This window comes from Chrysochloris asiatica, unplaced genomic scaffold, assembly GCF_000296735.1.
Source record: "Chrysochloris asiatica unplaced genomic scaffold, ChrAsi1.0 scaffold00035, whole genome shotgun sequence".
Classification (NCBI taxonomy): domain Eukaryota; kingdom Metazoa; phylum Chordata; class Mammalia; order Afrosoricida; family Chrysochloridae; genus Chrysochloris; species Chrysochloris asiatica.
In genome coordinates this window covers 11,383,348-11,397,340 of record NW_006408553.1, presented here as the reverse complement: position 1 = coordinate 11,397,340, position 13,993 = coordinate 11,383,348, and the positions used below count along the sequence as shown (strand labels likewise).

General features: G+C 35.6%; 1 protein-coding gene across 1 annotated transcript in view; it reads left to right on the top strand.

Annotated features, from left to right (window-relative positions):
* The window catches only part of LOC102833226 (disintegrin and metalloproteinase domain-containing protein 18-like), a gene marked incomplete at its 5' end in the record, with an annotated part of 250,534 nt that overhangs the window by 67,822 nt on the left and 168,719 nt on the right, over window positions 1–13,993 (top strand). Inside the window, one exon of the mRNA XM_006859992.1 lies at window positions 986–1,178. Within this exon, the coding sequence (XP_006860054.1) occupies window positions 986–1,178 (193 nt within the window). The remainder of the gene's footprint in view (window positions 1–985; window positions 1,179–13,993) is intronic.

Below are 13,993 nucleotides of genomic sequence, written 5' to 3'. Positions count from 1 at the left end.
GAGAGCGGGACCCTACCCAGAGAAGCAGTGATGCCTGAGATGGAGGCAGAGACGATGATGTGGAGAGATGGAGCAGCTGGGGACTTTAGATCCAGAGAGGGAGAAGGGCTGTGTGCTGATGACCGGGGTGTAGGCTTGTAGTATATACCCCTTTGGTTGGTTGATGATGCATGGAGGGGATTGTAACCATGGCAATGAAATGTATAACTAATGTTCTCCCATATAAACTATCACATAAACATAATTAACAATAAGACATTATATATATATATAAATTATTGTATGTCAAACACTAGTGTTTGGACATATTCTTACTTATTTAAACTCCATAGCCACCATATAGAGATTATTTCCATTATCTAATTTTCCTTTATTTACTAGATGTTTTGATCATATTGGTTTAAGAAATATATATTTTTTATTTCTTTCTTTTGTATTTTGCCTGTATGTATTGGCTTAAGCTATATATTAAAAATTACCTACAAAACTGGTATTAAGAAACTAAGAATTGATTTTTCTGTAATGACAAGTTAAAAGTATTATAATTTATAATTTATGATTTATCATAAGGTATGAAAATTAAAGTTTTAGGGGGTAAACAACAATACTAGGGGTTAGATTTAAATATAAACATGTATAATCCTTATTGTTTATATGATGTTTAAATGACATTGTCAAGTAAGAGCAACACACGAGCAGTCTAATGGAACTGTTTAGGCAGTGCAACACAGATTTGAGTTTTATAAATTCAATTCTTAACCCTTTAGTTTTCCAAAGAAATTTGTTTCTCTTTTTCTTGTACATAGTAAAATTGAAAAAGAAACAGGAATCAGAATTGAATTCCTTTTTAAAAGTGAAATGTACTCTCCTTTTTTGTTCTTCTTCTCTAAGTAAAGTAATAGAGCATTAACATCACTATATTAAGAGAGTTTTAATTTGATGTTGACCTTATTCCATTCCTCTGAGAGATATAATTTAATTTTAGACATGCCCATGGTGTGAAGTTGTTTAGCAGTTGCAACCTGGATGAATTTAAATATATAATTACACGACCTGAATTTGAATGTCTTCAGAATCAAACTGTTCTAAAAGTTACTTTACAAGGAAGACAAATGGAGAGAAATTGTGGAAATGGGATTTTGGAACCACCAGAACAATGTGATTGTGGCACTCCACAGGTTAGTGATGATATTAATAGCTTATTATAAAATTTGGTTTTATGTTTTTCACATCATATTATAATTATTGATGCAACATAAATAGGTTGTTGTTGTTGTTAAGTTCTATTGAGATTGTTCTGACTCATAGCAACTCTGTATAGGGCTTTTTGCTGTAACACCTGGTGAGTTTGAACTGCCGATCTTGCAGTTCAAACTGACCTTGAGGTTGAGTGCTTATCCTGTGGTGCCAAACCAGGAGTTTGCAACATAAATGAAAGGATATTTATATTTATATGTATTTTTAGTTCTGCACCATTTGATCATGTATCCATAATTGTTTTCCTGTCTAAACAGTTTTATCTTGCACTTAACCAATCATGCACATGAGTCTCTGTGCTATAAATAAAAATATAAAATTTCTAGTTTATGAAATAGATGAGTATGCCTGCATAATGCCAAGTGTTGCTAATTTATACTTCTTGCTTTTTACTGTATATTAAATCCTATTTTTCCATAACTTATTCTGCATATGATTTTGCCAATCTGGTAGGTTTAAATAGATTTTTTATTATGTAACCAGTAATAGTTATAGCATAAATATCAGTGGCATCAATTTCACAGTCATCACTTCCATCACCTCCTGAATTCCTCCAAAGTGACTATACAAATTCATTAGACTACTAAATATTTGTTGTTGGTTACATACTCATCCCCTAATATCATCTCTCGTATCTGTAGACACTTACAGAATAAAAATAATCATAAATCCTGGTTCATTTTAATCAATGCTAAATGTAGGACTCAACAATGATACACTCATGACCTAACTTTTTTATTATTCCTCCTCTTTCTTCTGAGAAGTAAACACTATCCATAAGTTTTATAATGATGCTTTTTTAAGCTGTATTGTAGTTTTTATTTGGTTTCTGTTTTAGAACATGATTAAAAATTTAGAATAATTTACAAGAATAGTATTTTATTACACATATTCTTGATATTATCCATATTATATCATATAGATGTAGTTTTCTGAGTAGCTTTTATTATGTGTGATTATCATTAGGATATGGGAATATGCAATTACTCTTTTATCCTCCAGGGTCCTATTGTGACTCTCTAGGAGAAGAACTGGACTGCTAACTCAAAAGTCATCCACCATGTGCTCTTTGAAAACCCTATATGGGGAGATTATGAGATGAAACTGACTCAGCGGCACTTAACAACAATCTATCCTACTGTTGATGGTTATTTTGAGGGTTCTCAAATAAGTTTTCCTGTCTAAACAATCTTGTTTTATTTTGTGCATAACTCATGATGCACATGATTCTCTGGGCTACAAATCAAATTATAAAATCTCTAGTTTATTAATTAAATGAGTAATGCCTGAACAATGTCAAATCATTGTGTTGGCTTATACTTCTTCCTTTTTACTGTATATTAAATTCAAAATTTCCATAATTTATCCTGTACTTGATACTGCTAGATTTAAATATGCTGTTGGTTTCAGTTTTCTAGTAATATGTTGGGAATTTTTCCATCTATATTTATAAGGGATATTTGATGAAATTTCTTTTCTTGTAGTAACATTATCTTGCTTTGATGTCAGATTAATATAGACCTCAAGAAGTGAATAGTGCAGGTAGCTGTCTTCAAATTTCTTGGCATAAATGGGTGAGTGCCTCTAGTGTTGCATCAATTTGTTGAAATATTTCAACTTATACTCCATCAGATTCTGGAACTTTGTTCTTTGCCAATTATTTAAGTTCACCTAGAACTTCTTCCTTCAATATCATTGGCTCTTGATCATATGCTACCTCTTGAAATGGTTGAACATTCACAATTTATTTTTGGTACAGTGATTATGTATTTCTTCCATTTTCTTTTTGATGCTGTCTGCAACCTTCAATATTTTGCCAATGGAATCCTTCAATATTTCAAGTCAAGGCTTGTATTTTTCTTTGGTTCTTTCAGCTTGAGAAATGATAAGAGAGCACTTCATTTTTAGTTTTCTAACTCAAAATCTTTGCACATTTCATTATAATAATTGATTTTGTCTTCTTAAGCTGCTTGTTGATATATTGTGTTCAGCTCTTTTACCTCCTCCTATCTTCCATTTTCTTTAGCATCTCTACACTGGAGAGTAAGTTTTAGAGTCTCTTTTAATGTCCATTTTGGTCTTTTACTTCTTTCTCATCTTCTTGGTGACCTTTTGTTTCTTTCTGTATGCTTTTTTTTCATATCATTCCATAACATTTCTGGTTGTTATTTGTTAGTATCTATTGTATCAAATCTGTTCTTGAGACAGTCTCTAAATTCAGATAGGATGTGTTCAAGGTCATATTTTGGTTCTTGTGGACTAGTTTTAATTTTCTTCAGCTTCAGTCTGAACTTGCAAATGAATAATTGATTGTCTGTTCGACAGACTCACTCTAGTCTTGTTTAGATTAATGATATGGAGCATTCACATCATCTCATCCACATATGTAAGGAGCTCTGGTAACGTAGTGGTTACAGATCAGGCTGTTAACCTCAAGGTCAGAAGTTTGAAACTACCAGCTCTTCCATGGGAGAAAGATGAGGTTTTCTGCTCCTGTAAAGATTTACAGCCTCAGAAACCCGGCATAGGGTCGCTATGAGTCAGAACCAACTCCACAGCACATAACAACAACAACAACAAATCCACAGATGTAGTGAATTTGATTTCTGAGTATTCCATCTGGTGATGTCCATGTGTATAATCATCTTTTATGTTGTTTAGAAAAGCTATTTGCAATGAAGAAGTCATTGGTCTTGCAAAATTCTATCATGTGATTTCCAGCATTGTTTATATTACGAAGGTCATATTTTCTAACTACTCATCTTTCTTCTTTGTTTCCAACATTTGCATCCCAATCATCAGAAATTATCAATACATCTTGATTGCATGTTTGATCAATTTCAGACTGAAGAAGTTGGTAAAATTCTTCAATTTCACCATCACTGGCATTGCTGCTGTTGTTAAGTGCCATTGAGTCAGTTTTGGCTCATAGCCTTGCCTTTAGTGGTTGGTTAATAGTGATATTAGTTATACTTGTGTAGAGCTTGAAATGTTCTTTTTTATGATGACTGCAATGCCATTCCTCTTCCATTAGTCATTCTCTGCATAGTAAGGGATGTGATTGTCAGATTCAAAATGTTCAATACCTATGCATTTCTGCTCACTAATGTCTAGGATATCAATCTTTATATACTCCATTTCATTTTTAACAACTTCCAATTTCCCTAGAGTACATGTTCAAATAACTAATTGATGTTTACAGTTGTTTCTTCTCCTTTGAGTTGTTACAAAGGGAAATGGCTCATTGGAATGTGGGAATATCTGGAAAATATCATTAATATCACATGCAAGTAAAATTTTTCTAAAGAGAATTCAAAACTTGCTGCAACATTACATTGACAGGGAACTCCCATATGTTCAAGCCAGATTCAGATGAAGACGTGGAGCAAGGGGATACATTGCTGATGTCAGATGGATCTTGGCTGAAAGCAGAAAATACCAGAAAGATGTTTACCTGTGCTTTATTGACTATACAAAGGCTTTAAATTGCATAGATCATGGAAAACTATGGAAAATATTGTGGAGAATGAGTATTCCAGAAAACTAACTTGTGCTCATGAGGAACCTATTCATAGACCAAGAGACAATTGTTAAACAATTGATGGTTTAAAATCAGGAAATGTGTATGATAGGGCTGTATTCTTTCATCATACTTATTTAATCAATTTGCTGAGCAAATACATATATGCATAATGTAGCATCAGGATTAGAGGAAGATTCATTAACAACCTGTGATGTGCAGATGATGTGACCTTTTTTGTTGAAAACGAAGAGGACTTAAAACACTTATTGTTGAACATCAAAGATCACAACCTTCAGTATGGCTTACACCTAAATGTAAAGAATACAAAAAATGTCAACACTGGACCAATAAATAACATCATGATAAATGGAGAAAAGATTGACATCGTCAAACACTTAATTTACTTGAATCTGCTATCAACACTCATGGAAGCAGCAGTCAACAAATCAAGCAACATATTGCATTAGGCAAATTGGTCACATAAGACCTCTTTAGAGTGTTCAAGACCAAAGAGGTCAATTTGAGGAGTAAAATGTGCCTCACTCAAGCCATGTTATTTTCAAAAGCTTCATAATCATGTGAAAGTTGGACAAAGAATAAGGAAGGCTGGAGAAGAATTGATGATTTAATTTATGATGTGGAAAAGAACGTTTAAAGTACCCTGGGCTACCAGAAGAGCAAATCTGCCTTGGAAGAACTATATGCAGAATGTTGCTTATAATTCAGGAGAAGGAAACTTCATCTCTCATACTTTGGACATATTATCAGGAGGGTCCAGTTTCTGGAGAAGGATATGAAGCTTGGTAAATGAAATGCATGTTCAGTGAAAAAGAGGAAGACCCCAATGAGATGGATTGGTGGATTGGAAACAGGAATTGGCTCATGCATAATGATTTGGGGTTTGACTCAAGTCTGGGCAGTGTTTTGTTCCTTTGTGCAAATGTTTGCTATGAATAGGAACCTACTCAAGGGCATCACAACTAAAGTGAGTTAAGAAGTGTTATATCCTCTTCTATTTTTTGGACGAGGTTGAGATAACTGGTATTAATTCTATTTCAAATTCATGATATAGTCTTTTATATTATCTTCTAGAAGTTTTATAGTTTTGTATTTCCATTAGTTCTATGGACAATTTTGAATTAACTTCAATAAAAAGATGTGTTTCTAGATTTAATTTTTTGCAAATCAATATGCTCCATATTTTCTAATATCAATTATTGTAAATATTATGCCTTTTCTATTAAATTTCATTTGTTGTACTCTTTCCTTTACTTGAGGTTTAGAGCCATGTTTTCCAAGCTATTTCCATATCATAGCTAATACAGATCAATATGTATGATTTAATCATACATTGAAGTATTCCTGAATTGGGCTAATCTCTCACTGGTTGACATCTTTACACTTCAAAATGCCCATTTGTTTTGGGTGTTAGTGGCTAACAGATCTTGCTTATGCTGTCCTAAACCCTTGGGAGCTTTAGGCTGATAGTTTTACTATTCCTATTATCTGTTGCCTTCCTTAGCCCCCCAGGAAGAAATGCTACTCAACCTTATTCTAGGAAATTTGAATGGTCACTTAAAAGAATAAAACACAAAATTAGAAGATCAGAAATCAAACAGTGATTTAGAGTGAGTACCTTTTCAGGGTTTGTGTGCTATGGTGACTGACACTCTCATTCTAGTATTTTCCATGGTAACTAGTCTCAGTTATAGCCCTCATAATTCTATTCTCCTCATATTTGTGTTCATGTCTTTCTGTAGTACCCTAGACTCCCTGTATGGTGTAAATAGTTAACTGGTTCAGTTACTAAGCAAAAGGTTGGAGGTTTGAATCTACTCAGGGTAGACTCAGAATAAATGTTTGATGATCTACTTTAAAAGTTCAAATTATCACATTGAGTACACCTTACATATGAAACCAAAAAATAATATGAAAACTATTGTATATAACTTTTTAAATTGTAGAAGAAAGCATTATTTCTACCTTGCTCTTTCTTGGATCACTCAGTTAGGAAGAGTGATGTCACTGTGTTTTCAGTAAACTCAATCAGCTGTCTAGAGAGTTCCATATGGAGGGGAAAAATTATAATCAACTTATTTATCATATGAAGACACATTGAAAGCAGGTCATCCAGACTGTCAGTTATTCAGATGTCTTTAACCATGATCAATATCTTGATTTTGAACCTGTGTGAGACATTAAAATATAATTTCCAAGACTTCTGGTTTGGGGGTAGGAGAAGCAGAGACACTCAGGGGAGGCTCCTGCATGGAAGTGTGAAAACAACAGAGAAAGTGCTTTGCCAGAACAGTTCCATGGCTTTGGATCTAATATAAACTATGGGGAATCAATTTTAGGTGCCCACAGGTGACAAACTTGAATGTGGTAGGAATACATGATGATTTCTGAATCTATTGGGATACTACTTGCAGGCCCCTCATCCTGGGCTGAGATCAGAGAGTGGAACCATAAATACAGCACTGAAACTATGGAGCGGCTTCTGGAATAATATGTGTAATGGCTTTTTACACTTTTCTTTCCTCCTCTCTGCTGTTGCTCCCTCTCTGCCCAGCCCAGACACCTTTAGTCAAGTGGGAGCACCTCCCCAAAAGGCCCAGTGCTGCACCCACAGGGTACAATTTTCCCATGACACAAAGAGGAAATCCCTGAGAATGGTCCCACAAGCTAATCCTTTGGCTACTTCTTATGACATGTGACTCTGGGATTCAGCCCTAAAGCTGACCTGGGCAGGAACCTTTATCCCAGCCCTACCTAACAGGAGACAATAGGCTTGGCCATACAGCCAAAACTTATTTGCACCTTGTAAAACCCCAACAGAAAAGGCAAAAGCCAACACCAACTATGATATACAAGGGTGCAGCAATTTTGAGAATTACACTGTGCATACGCAGATACCTGACTTTCAGAGATAAAAATAGTGGACAATCTTTCTTCCATTCATTTTTCAATATCTATCTGCATACCTCCATGGTGGTGAATAGAGGAGGGGCCTGAGTGAGTGGACACCCCCACCCACCGCTGGAGATTTCTACTGTGCATGCATAGGGACCTGCACAGTAAAGGCTACTGGACAGTTGGCTATGGTTTTATTTTTGTGTGGTGTTTTTTGTCTCTGCTTTTATATTGCTTCTGTATTTGGTCCTTTTGAACTCACTTTTTTTTTCCTGGAGGACGGAAGCTTTCTCTCCCTATGTTACAAAGAAAAGGCAGCAATTGTGACCATATAGCCAAGTTACATGCACACCCCATAATATTCCACCATCTGGACAGGAGCAAATTCCAGCTTCTAGGCATTATGCAGATAGCCAACATTTGCTAAGATAGCCTTCAGCTGAGTAATAAGAGACGTAAAAAGCGAATCCTATCTCCAGATCACATTCACTAGGAGACAATCAGTAAGCTTAACAAAACAGCAACATACATTCATTTAATCATTGAAAACCCATCAAACTACTGAAAATGTCCAAGAAAAAAACAACAAAATACCTCAGCACATGTTCAAAACCAGAAAAGAGTGACTGAGACAAACGAGCTGGAAGCAGACATAGACTTTCCATTAGAAGAAGAGCAGGCTTTGAATCTGCCTTAGAAGGAATTCAGGAGAATGATATGGAGACAAAAACAAATACTCCACAGACAGGTGGAAGAATATAAGGAAGAAATCAGGAAAGTGCTACAGGAGTAATAAAAAAAGGTTTATAGAGCATTGGAAAAATGTCAAAACCTGCAACAAGAACACCAATGATTGATAATAAAATATCAGAAATGGACAATACACTGAAAGACAAAGGAGTAGAGTTGAAGAGATGGAAGCCAGAACCAGGGAGCTGGAAGACAAATCTCTCAATACTACTAAGATAGAAGAGCAAGCATAAAAAATGATTTAAAAATCTAAGAGAATCTAAGATTCATGTTGGATAAAATGAAGAGGAATAACTTAAGAATTATTGGCACTCTGGAACAGGAAAAATCACACAAGTCCACAAAGGAGAGAGTTGAGAAAATTTCCCTAACATCTTGAAGGATGAGAAAATAAGCATTCAAGAAGCTTAATGAACCCCAGGAAGGATAGACCCCAAAAGAAAATCACCAAGACATATAATCAAGCTCTCCAAAATCAAAGACATGGAAAGACTCCTAAAAGCAGCCACGGAAAAGAAAAATATTACTTACAAAACCAAGTAAAGCAGAAACCATGCAAGAAGGCAATGGGAAGACATTTATAAAACCCTAAAAGAAAAAAACTGCCAACCAAGAATTGTTTACCCAGCAAAACTGTCAATCAAATACAATGGTGCAATCAAAACATTCCAGGATTAACAGAAGATAAGAAACTGTCAAGGCCAATTCAGTTCTTCAAAGCATCCTAAAGGGAGTTTTTTGTTTTTTTGTTTTTTAATAAAACCCAATAGGAACAGGCAACTACTAGAAATTGATTGATGTGGCAACACCACCGGAACTCAGTCGATATATAGCAGTGTTCAGAACAGAACAAAATTACAAAAATGGATTCAGAGGACCTGTGAGGCCAATCAAACACCAAAATAGTAACAATGTCAAAGAAATGAAAAAAATATAGGAACAGAGACCCTGGTGGTGAGGAGTTCAGGTAGAATGCAGGATACAATAGACTGTCTTAGATGGAGGGAAAAATTTAGTAGACTATAGAGTTAACCTCAAAGAAAGTTAATACTTCACAACTTACCATTAAAATTAAGATCCAAGTAGAACAAGGAAACTTTAAAACTAAATAGAAATTGACAAGAAATAGCACAAAAACATGAACTCAGCACAAGAAGGAGTGAAGAACAAAGAAATGACAAGCACCACAAAAATTAACATAATGACAGCAATTAATTCATACCTATCGATAGTTACACTGAACATCAATGGCTTAAATGCACCAGTGACGAGACACACAGTAGGAGAATGGATACGAAAACAAAACCCTTCAATATGTTGCCTGCAAGAGACACACCTTACACACAAAGACAAAAACAGACAAAAAGTTAAGAGGTTGGAAAAAAATATACCAAGCTAATTGCAATAAAAATGTGCAGGAGTAGCAATACTAATCTCTGATAAAATAAACTTTAAGGCAAAAACCAGCATAAGAGAAAAGGAAGGGCACTATGTCATGATTAAAAAGTCAATTGAGCAAGATGACATAACCATAATAAATATATATGCTCCCAATGAAACAGCACTGAGATAAAGAAAGCAAACCCTACTAGAATTGAAGAACAAAATAGACAAATCTACAAATATAGTGAGAGATTTTAATATGCCACTTTCAAAAAGGAATAGAAAAACCAGAAAGAAAGGCTACAAATATACAGAGGAACTAAACAGCACAATCAACCAAATTGACCTCAACGATGTGTACAGAGCATTCAACCCAACAACAGCACAATACACATTCTTTTCCAGTGGCCATAGAGCATTCTCCAAAATTGACCATGTGTTAGACCACAAAACAAGCCTCCACAAATTTACAAATATCAAAATACCAAAAAGTTTCTTTTCAGATCACAGTGCTATAAAACTAGAACTCAATAGTATGAAGTCCAAAGAAATAAAGTTGAATACATGGAAACTGAATAACACCTTGCTGAAAAGCGACTGAGGAGTGGAAGTAATTAAACATGAACTCACAAAGTTCCTAGAAACAAATGAGAATGAAACACAGCATAACAAAATATTTGAGATATGGCAAAGGTAGTGATGAGAGGACAATTTATTGCAATAAATGCACACATCCAAAAAGAATAAAGAACCAATATGAACATATTAACACAGCATCTCCAGCAACTAGAAACAGACCAACAGAGGAAACCTATAGTCACCAAAAGAAAACAAATAATAAATATTAGAGCAGAAATAAGTGAGATAGAAAACAGAAAAACTATAGAAAGAATCATTATGAAAGAAGCTGGTCCTTTGAAAGGATTAATAAAATTAACAAACCATTGGCAAACCTAACAAAAGAAAAGAGAGAGAGAAGACACAGGTAACACACAGTAAAAACCACACGGGTGATGTCACAATGGAACAAACGAAATGAAAAGAATAATAACAGAATACTATAAAGGGTTGGATTCTAACAAATTTGACAACTTAGAAGAGATGAATACATTTTTAGAAAAACAGACCTACATAAACTTACATAGAATGAAGTAGAAAAGAAGAAATTGATTAGGTCATCAAAAAACTCACAACTAAAAGAAATCCGAGTCCATATGGCTTCACTGGTGAGTTCTACCAAACCTTCAGGGGAGAGCTGTCACCAATTCTACTCAAATTATTTCAGAATAGAGAAGAGGATGGGAAACTGCCTAATGCAGTTTATGAAGCAGGCATAACCCTCATACCAAAATTAGGGAAGGACATCACTAAGAGAGAAAATTATAAACCAATATCCATCATGAACATAGATGAAAATTTCTCAACAAAATCCTAGCCAACAAAATCCAGACACACATCAAAAACATAATACATCATGATCAGGGATGCAAGGATAGTCCAACATTAGAAAAACAATCAATGTAATCCACCATATAAATAATAAAAAAGAAAAAAAACCCCACATGATCATATCGATTGATGCAGAAAAGGCATTTGACAAAATCCAACATCCATTCCTGATAAAAACACTCAACAACGTAGGAATTGAAGGGAAATTCCTCAACATAATGAAGAGCATACACACAAAACCAACAGCCTACATTACCCTCAATGCAGAGAAACTGAAAGCTTTCTCTTTGCAAATAGTAACCAGACAAGGATGCCATTTGTCACCAATCCTATTCAATATTGTACTGGAAGACTTAGCCAAAGCTATACGGCAAGACAGGGAAATTAAAGGCATCCAAATTAGCAAAGAGAAAATGAAAATTTCTCTATTTGCAGATGATATTTCTCTATACATAGAAAACCTCAAAGACTCAGTAAAAAAGATACTAGATCTCATTGGAAGATTCAACAAAGTGGCAGAGTATAAAATCAACATACAAAAATCAGTTGGATTCCTCTATCCTAATAACAACAGTGCTGAAAAAGACATTAGGAAAGTAATACCATTTACAATAGCCACCCAAAGGATGAAATATCTAGGAATAAATGTAACCAGAGAAACAAAGAGCCTATACAAAGAAAACTATAAAACACTACTATAAGAAACCAAAAGAGACTTACAAAAATGGAAGAACATATGATGTCCTGGATAAGAAGACTTAACATTGTGAAAATGTCAATACTGCCCAATGCAATCTACACATACAATGCAATCCCAACTAGAGTCCAGCAACATTCTTTGAAGAGATGGAAAAAAACAATTACAAACCTTATATGGAAAGGAAAGAGACCCAAGATAAACAAAGCACTGCTTCAGAAGAAGAATAAAGTTGGAAGCCTCTCACTCCCTGATTTCAAAATTTATTACACAGCTACAGTTGTCAAAACAGCTTGGTACTGGTACAATGAAAGATACATAAAATCAGTGGAGCAGAATCAAGAGTCTAGAAATTAACCTATCCACATACAGCACTTTTTGACAAAGGGCCTATATATATATATTATATGGAGAGGAGATAGTCTCTTCAACAGATGGTGCTGGCAGAACTGGAAAGCAATATGTAAAAGATTGAAACAAGACCTTTACCTCATGCCATATACAAAAACCATCTCAGCATGGAATAAAGACCTAAATGTGAATCCCAGAATTATAAAGGCCATTAGTGAAAAAAATAGGGACAAATTTGAGGGCTCTAATGCAGGCCACACACAGCCTATCAAACATTGTGAAAATTACACAAACAAAAGTAGACAAAATAAATGATTGGGACATAGTAAAAATTAAAAGCATATATGCATCAGAAGACTTCACCAAAAGAGTAAAAATGGAGCCCATGGAATGGGACAAAATACAAAATGATGTATCCGACAAGGGGCTATTTTCTAAAATATATAAGAAACTACAACACCTATACAAGAAAAAGACAAATAACCCAATTCAAAAATGGGCACAGGATATGAACAGACACTTCACCAAGGAAGAGATTCTGGCAGCAAACAAACATATGAAGAAATGTCCATGACCACTAGCCATTAGAGATGCAAATCAAAATAACAATGCGAGACCAGCAGGAAAAATAAAAAACAAAGACAGTGCAATTGACTACTACAAGAACAAGCAAGTTGTTCCCAGGGGAGCCATCAGGACAAGTGATTGGGTACCCTCAGGGTAAACCCCCTTTCACCCTTCCAAGACTGAGACTCAAGGGGAATACACGAGTAGGCATATGGTCTTGCTGGTGACCACATTGGTCTACCAATAAGGGGAAGTGTAGGAAAAACAGCAATAAAGTTGTAAACTAAGTCTGACCATGTTCAATAGACTCCTGTCTACCTGGATTGAGACCTGTAGCCTGCAGTATGATGAGGTCTGGGAATTCCTGGACCCAGGGACAAGGATATGGGCTCAGAGGACTTGAGCAGAGAGTGAAGTATCCAGCTGATATGAAGTGAGGGGAGATGCACTAGAATGCCCATACTTGACCTGATTTCAACAGCTGGATGATCAAAACTCGACTAGAGGAAGAAAGAAGAGAAAAAAAGAGAATAATTTGCTACAGTTTGATGAACTTGACCTATACTTATGGATGTAGTAGCTCAAGAGAGGGAATGAATCTTTATAGTGAGGATCATTCCCACCCCCTCTGTACACAGGGTTGACAGGGATGGGCAACTTAGACATTGGATATTCAATATGGGGGGACTACAAAGGCATGAAGTGACTGGCTTACAAGCTTTCAAGAGGAAGCCTAGTTTCAGAGGGTATGGGGGAAGGTAGACTCTCCACTGAGTGGTTTCTAACCTTTAAGAATGGGGCTGGTGAAAGGAGATGGGGATAAGACTCGTGGTTCAATAGTGAAAAATTGCTACCAGGACTGATTGTAAATGTAAACATAGACATTTTGTAGCAAAAGGAGAAGAGTGGTTGATCTTGCAGTCCAGGAGCAAGGAACCCTGGGACCATCAAGGTAGAAGAGCAGAGTGCAGGACCCTATATCCAGAGAAGCAGTTACACCAGAGATGGAGGCAGAGACCATGACATGGAGAGACAGAGCTGCTGGGGACCCTGGACTCAGGGAGAGAGAGGGGCTGTGTGGTGACGACCGGGAGGTGGGCTTG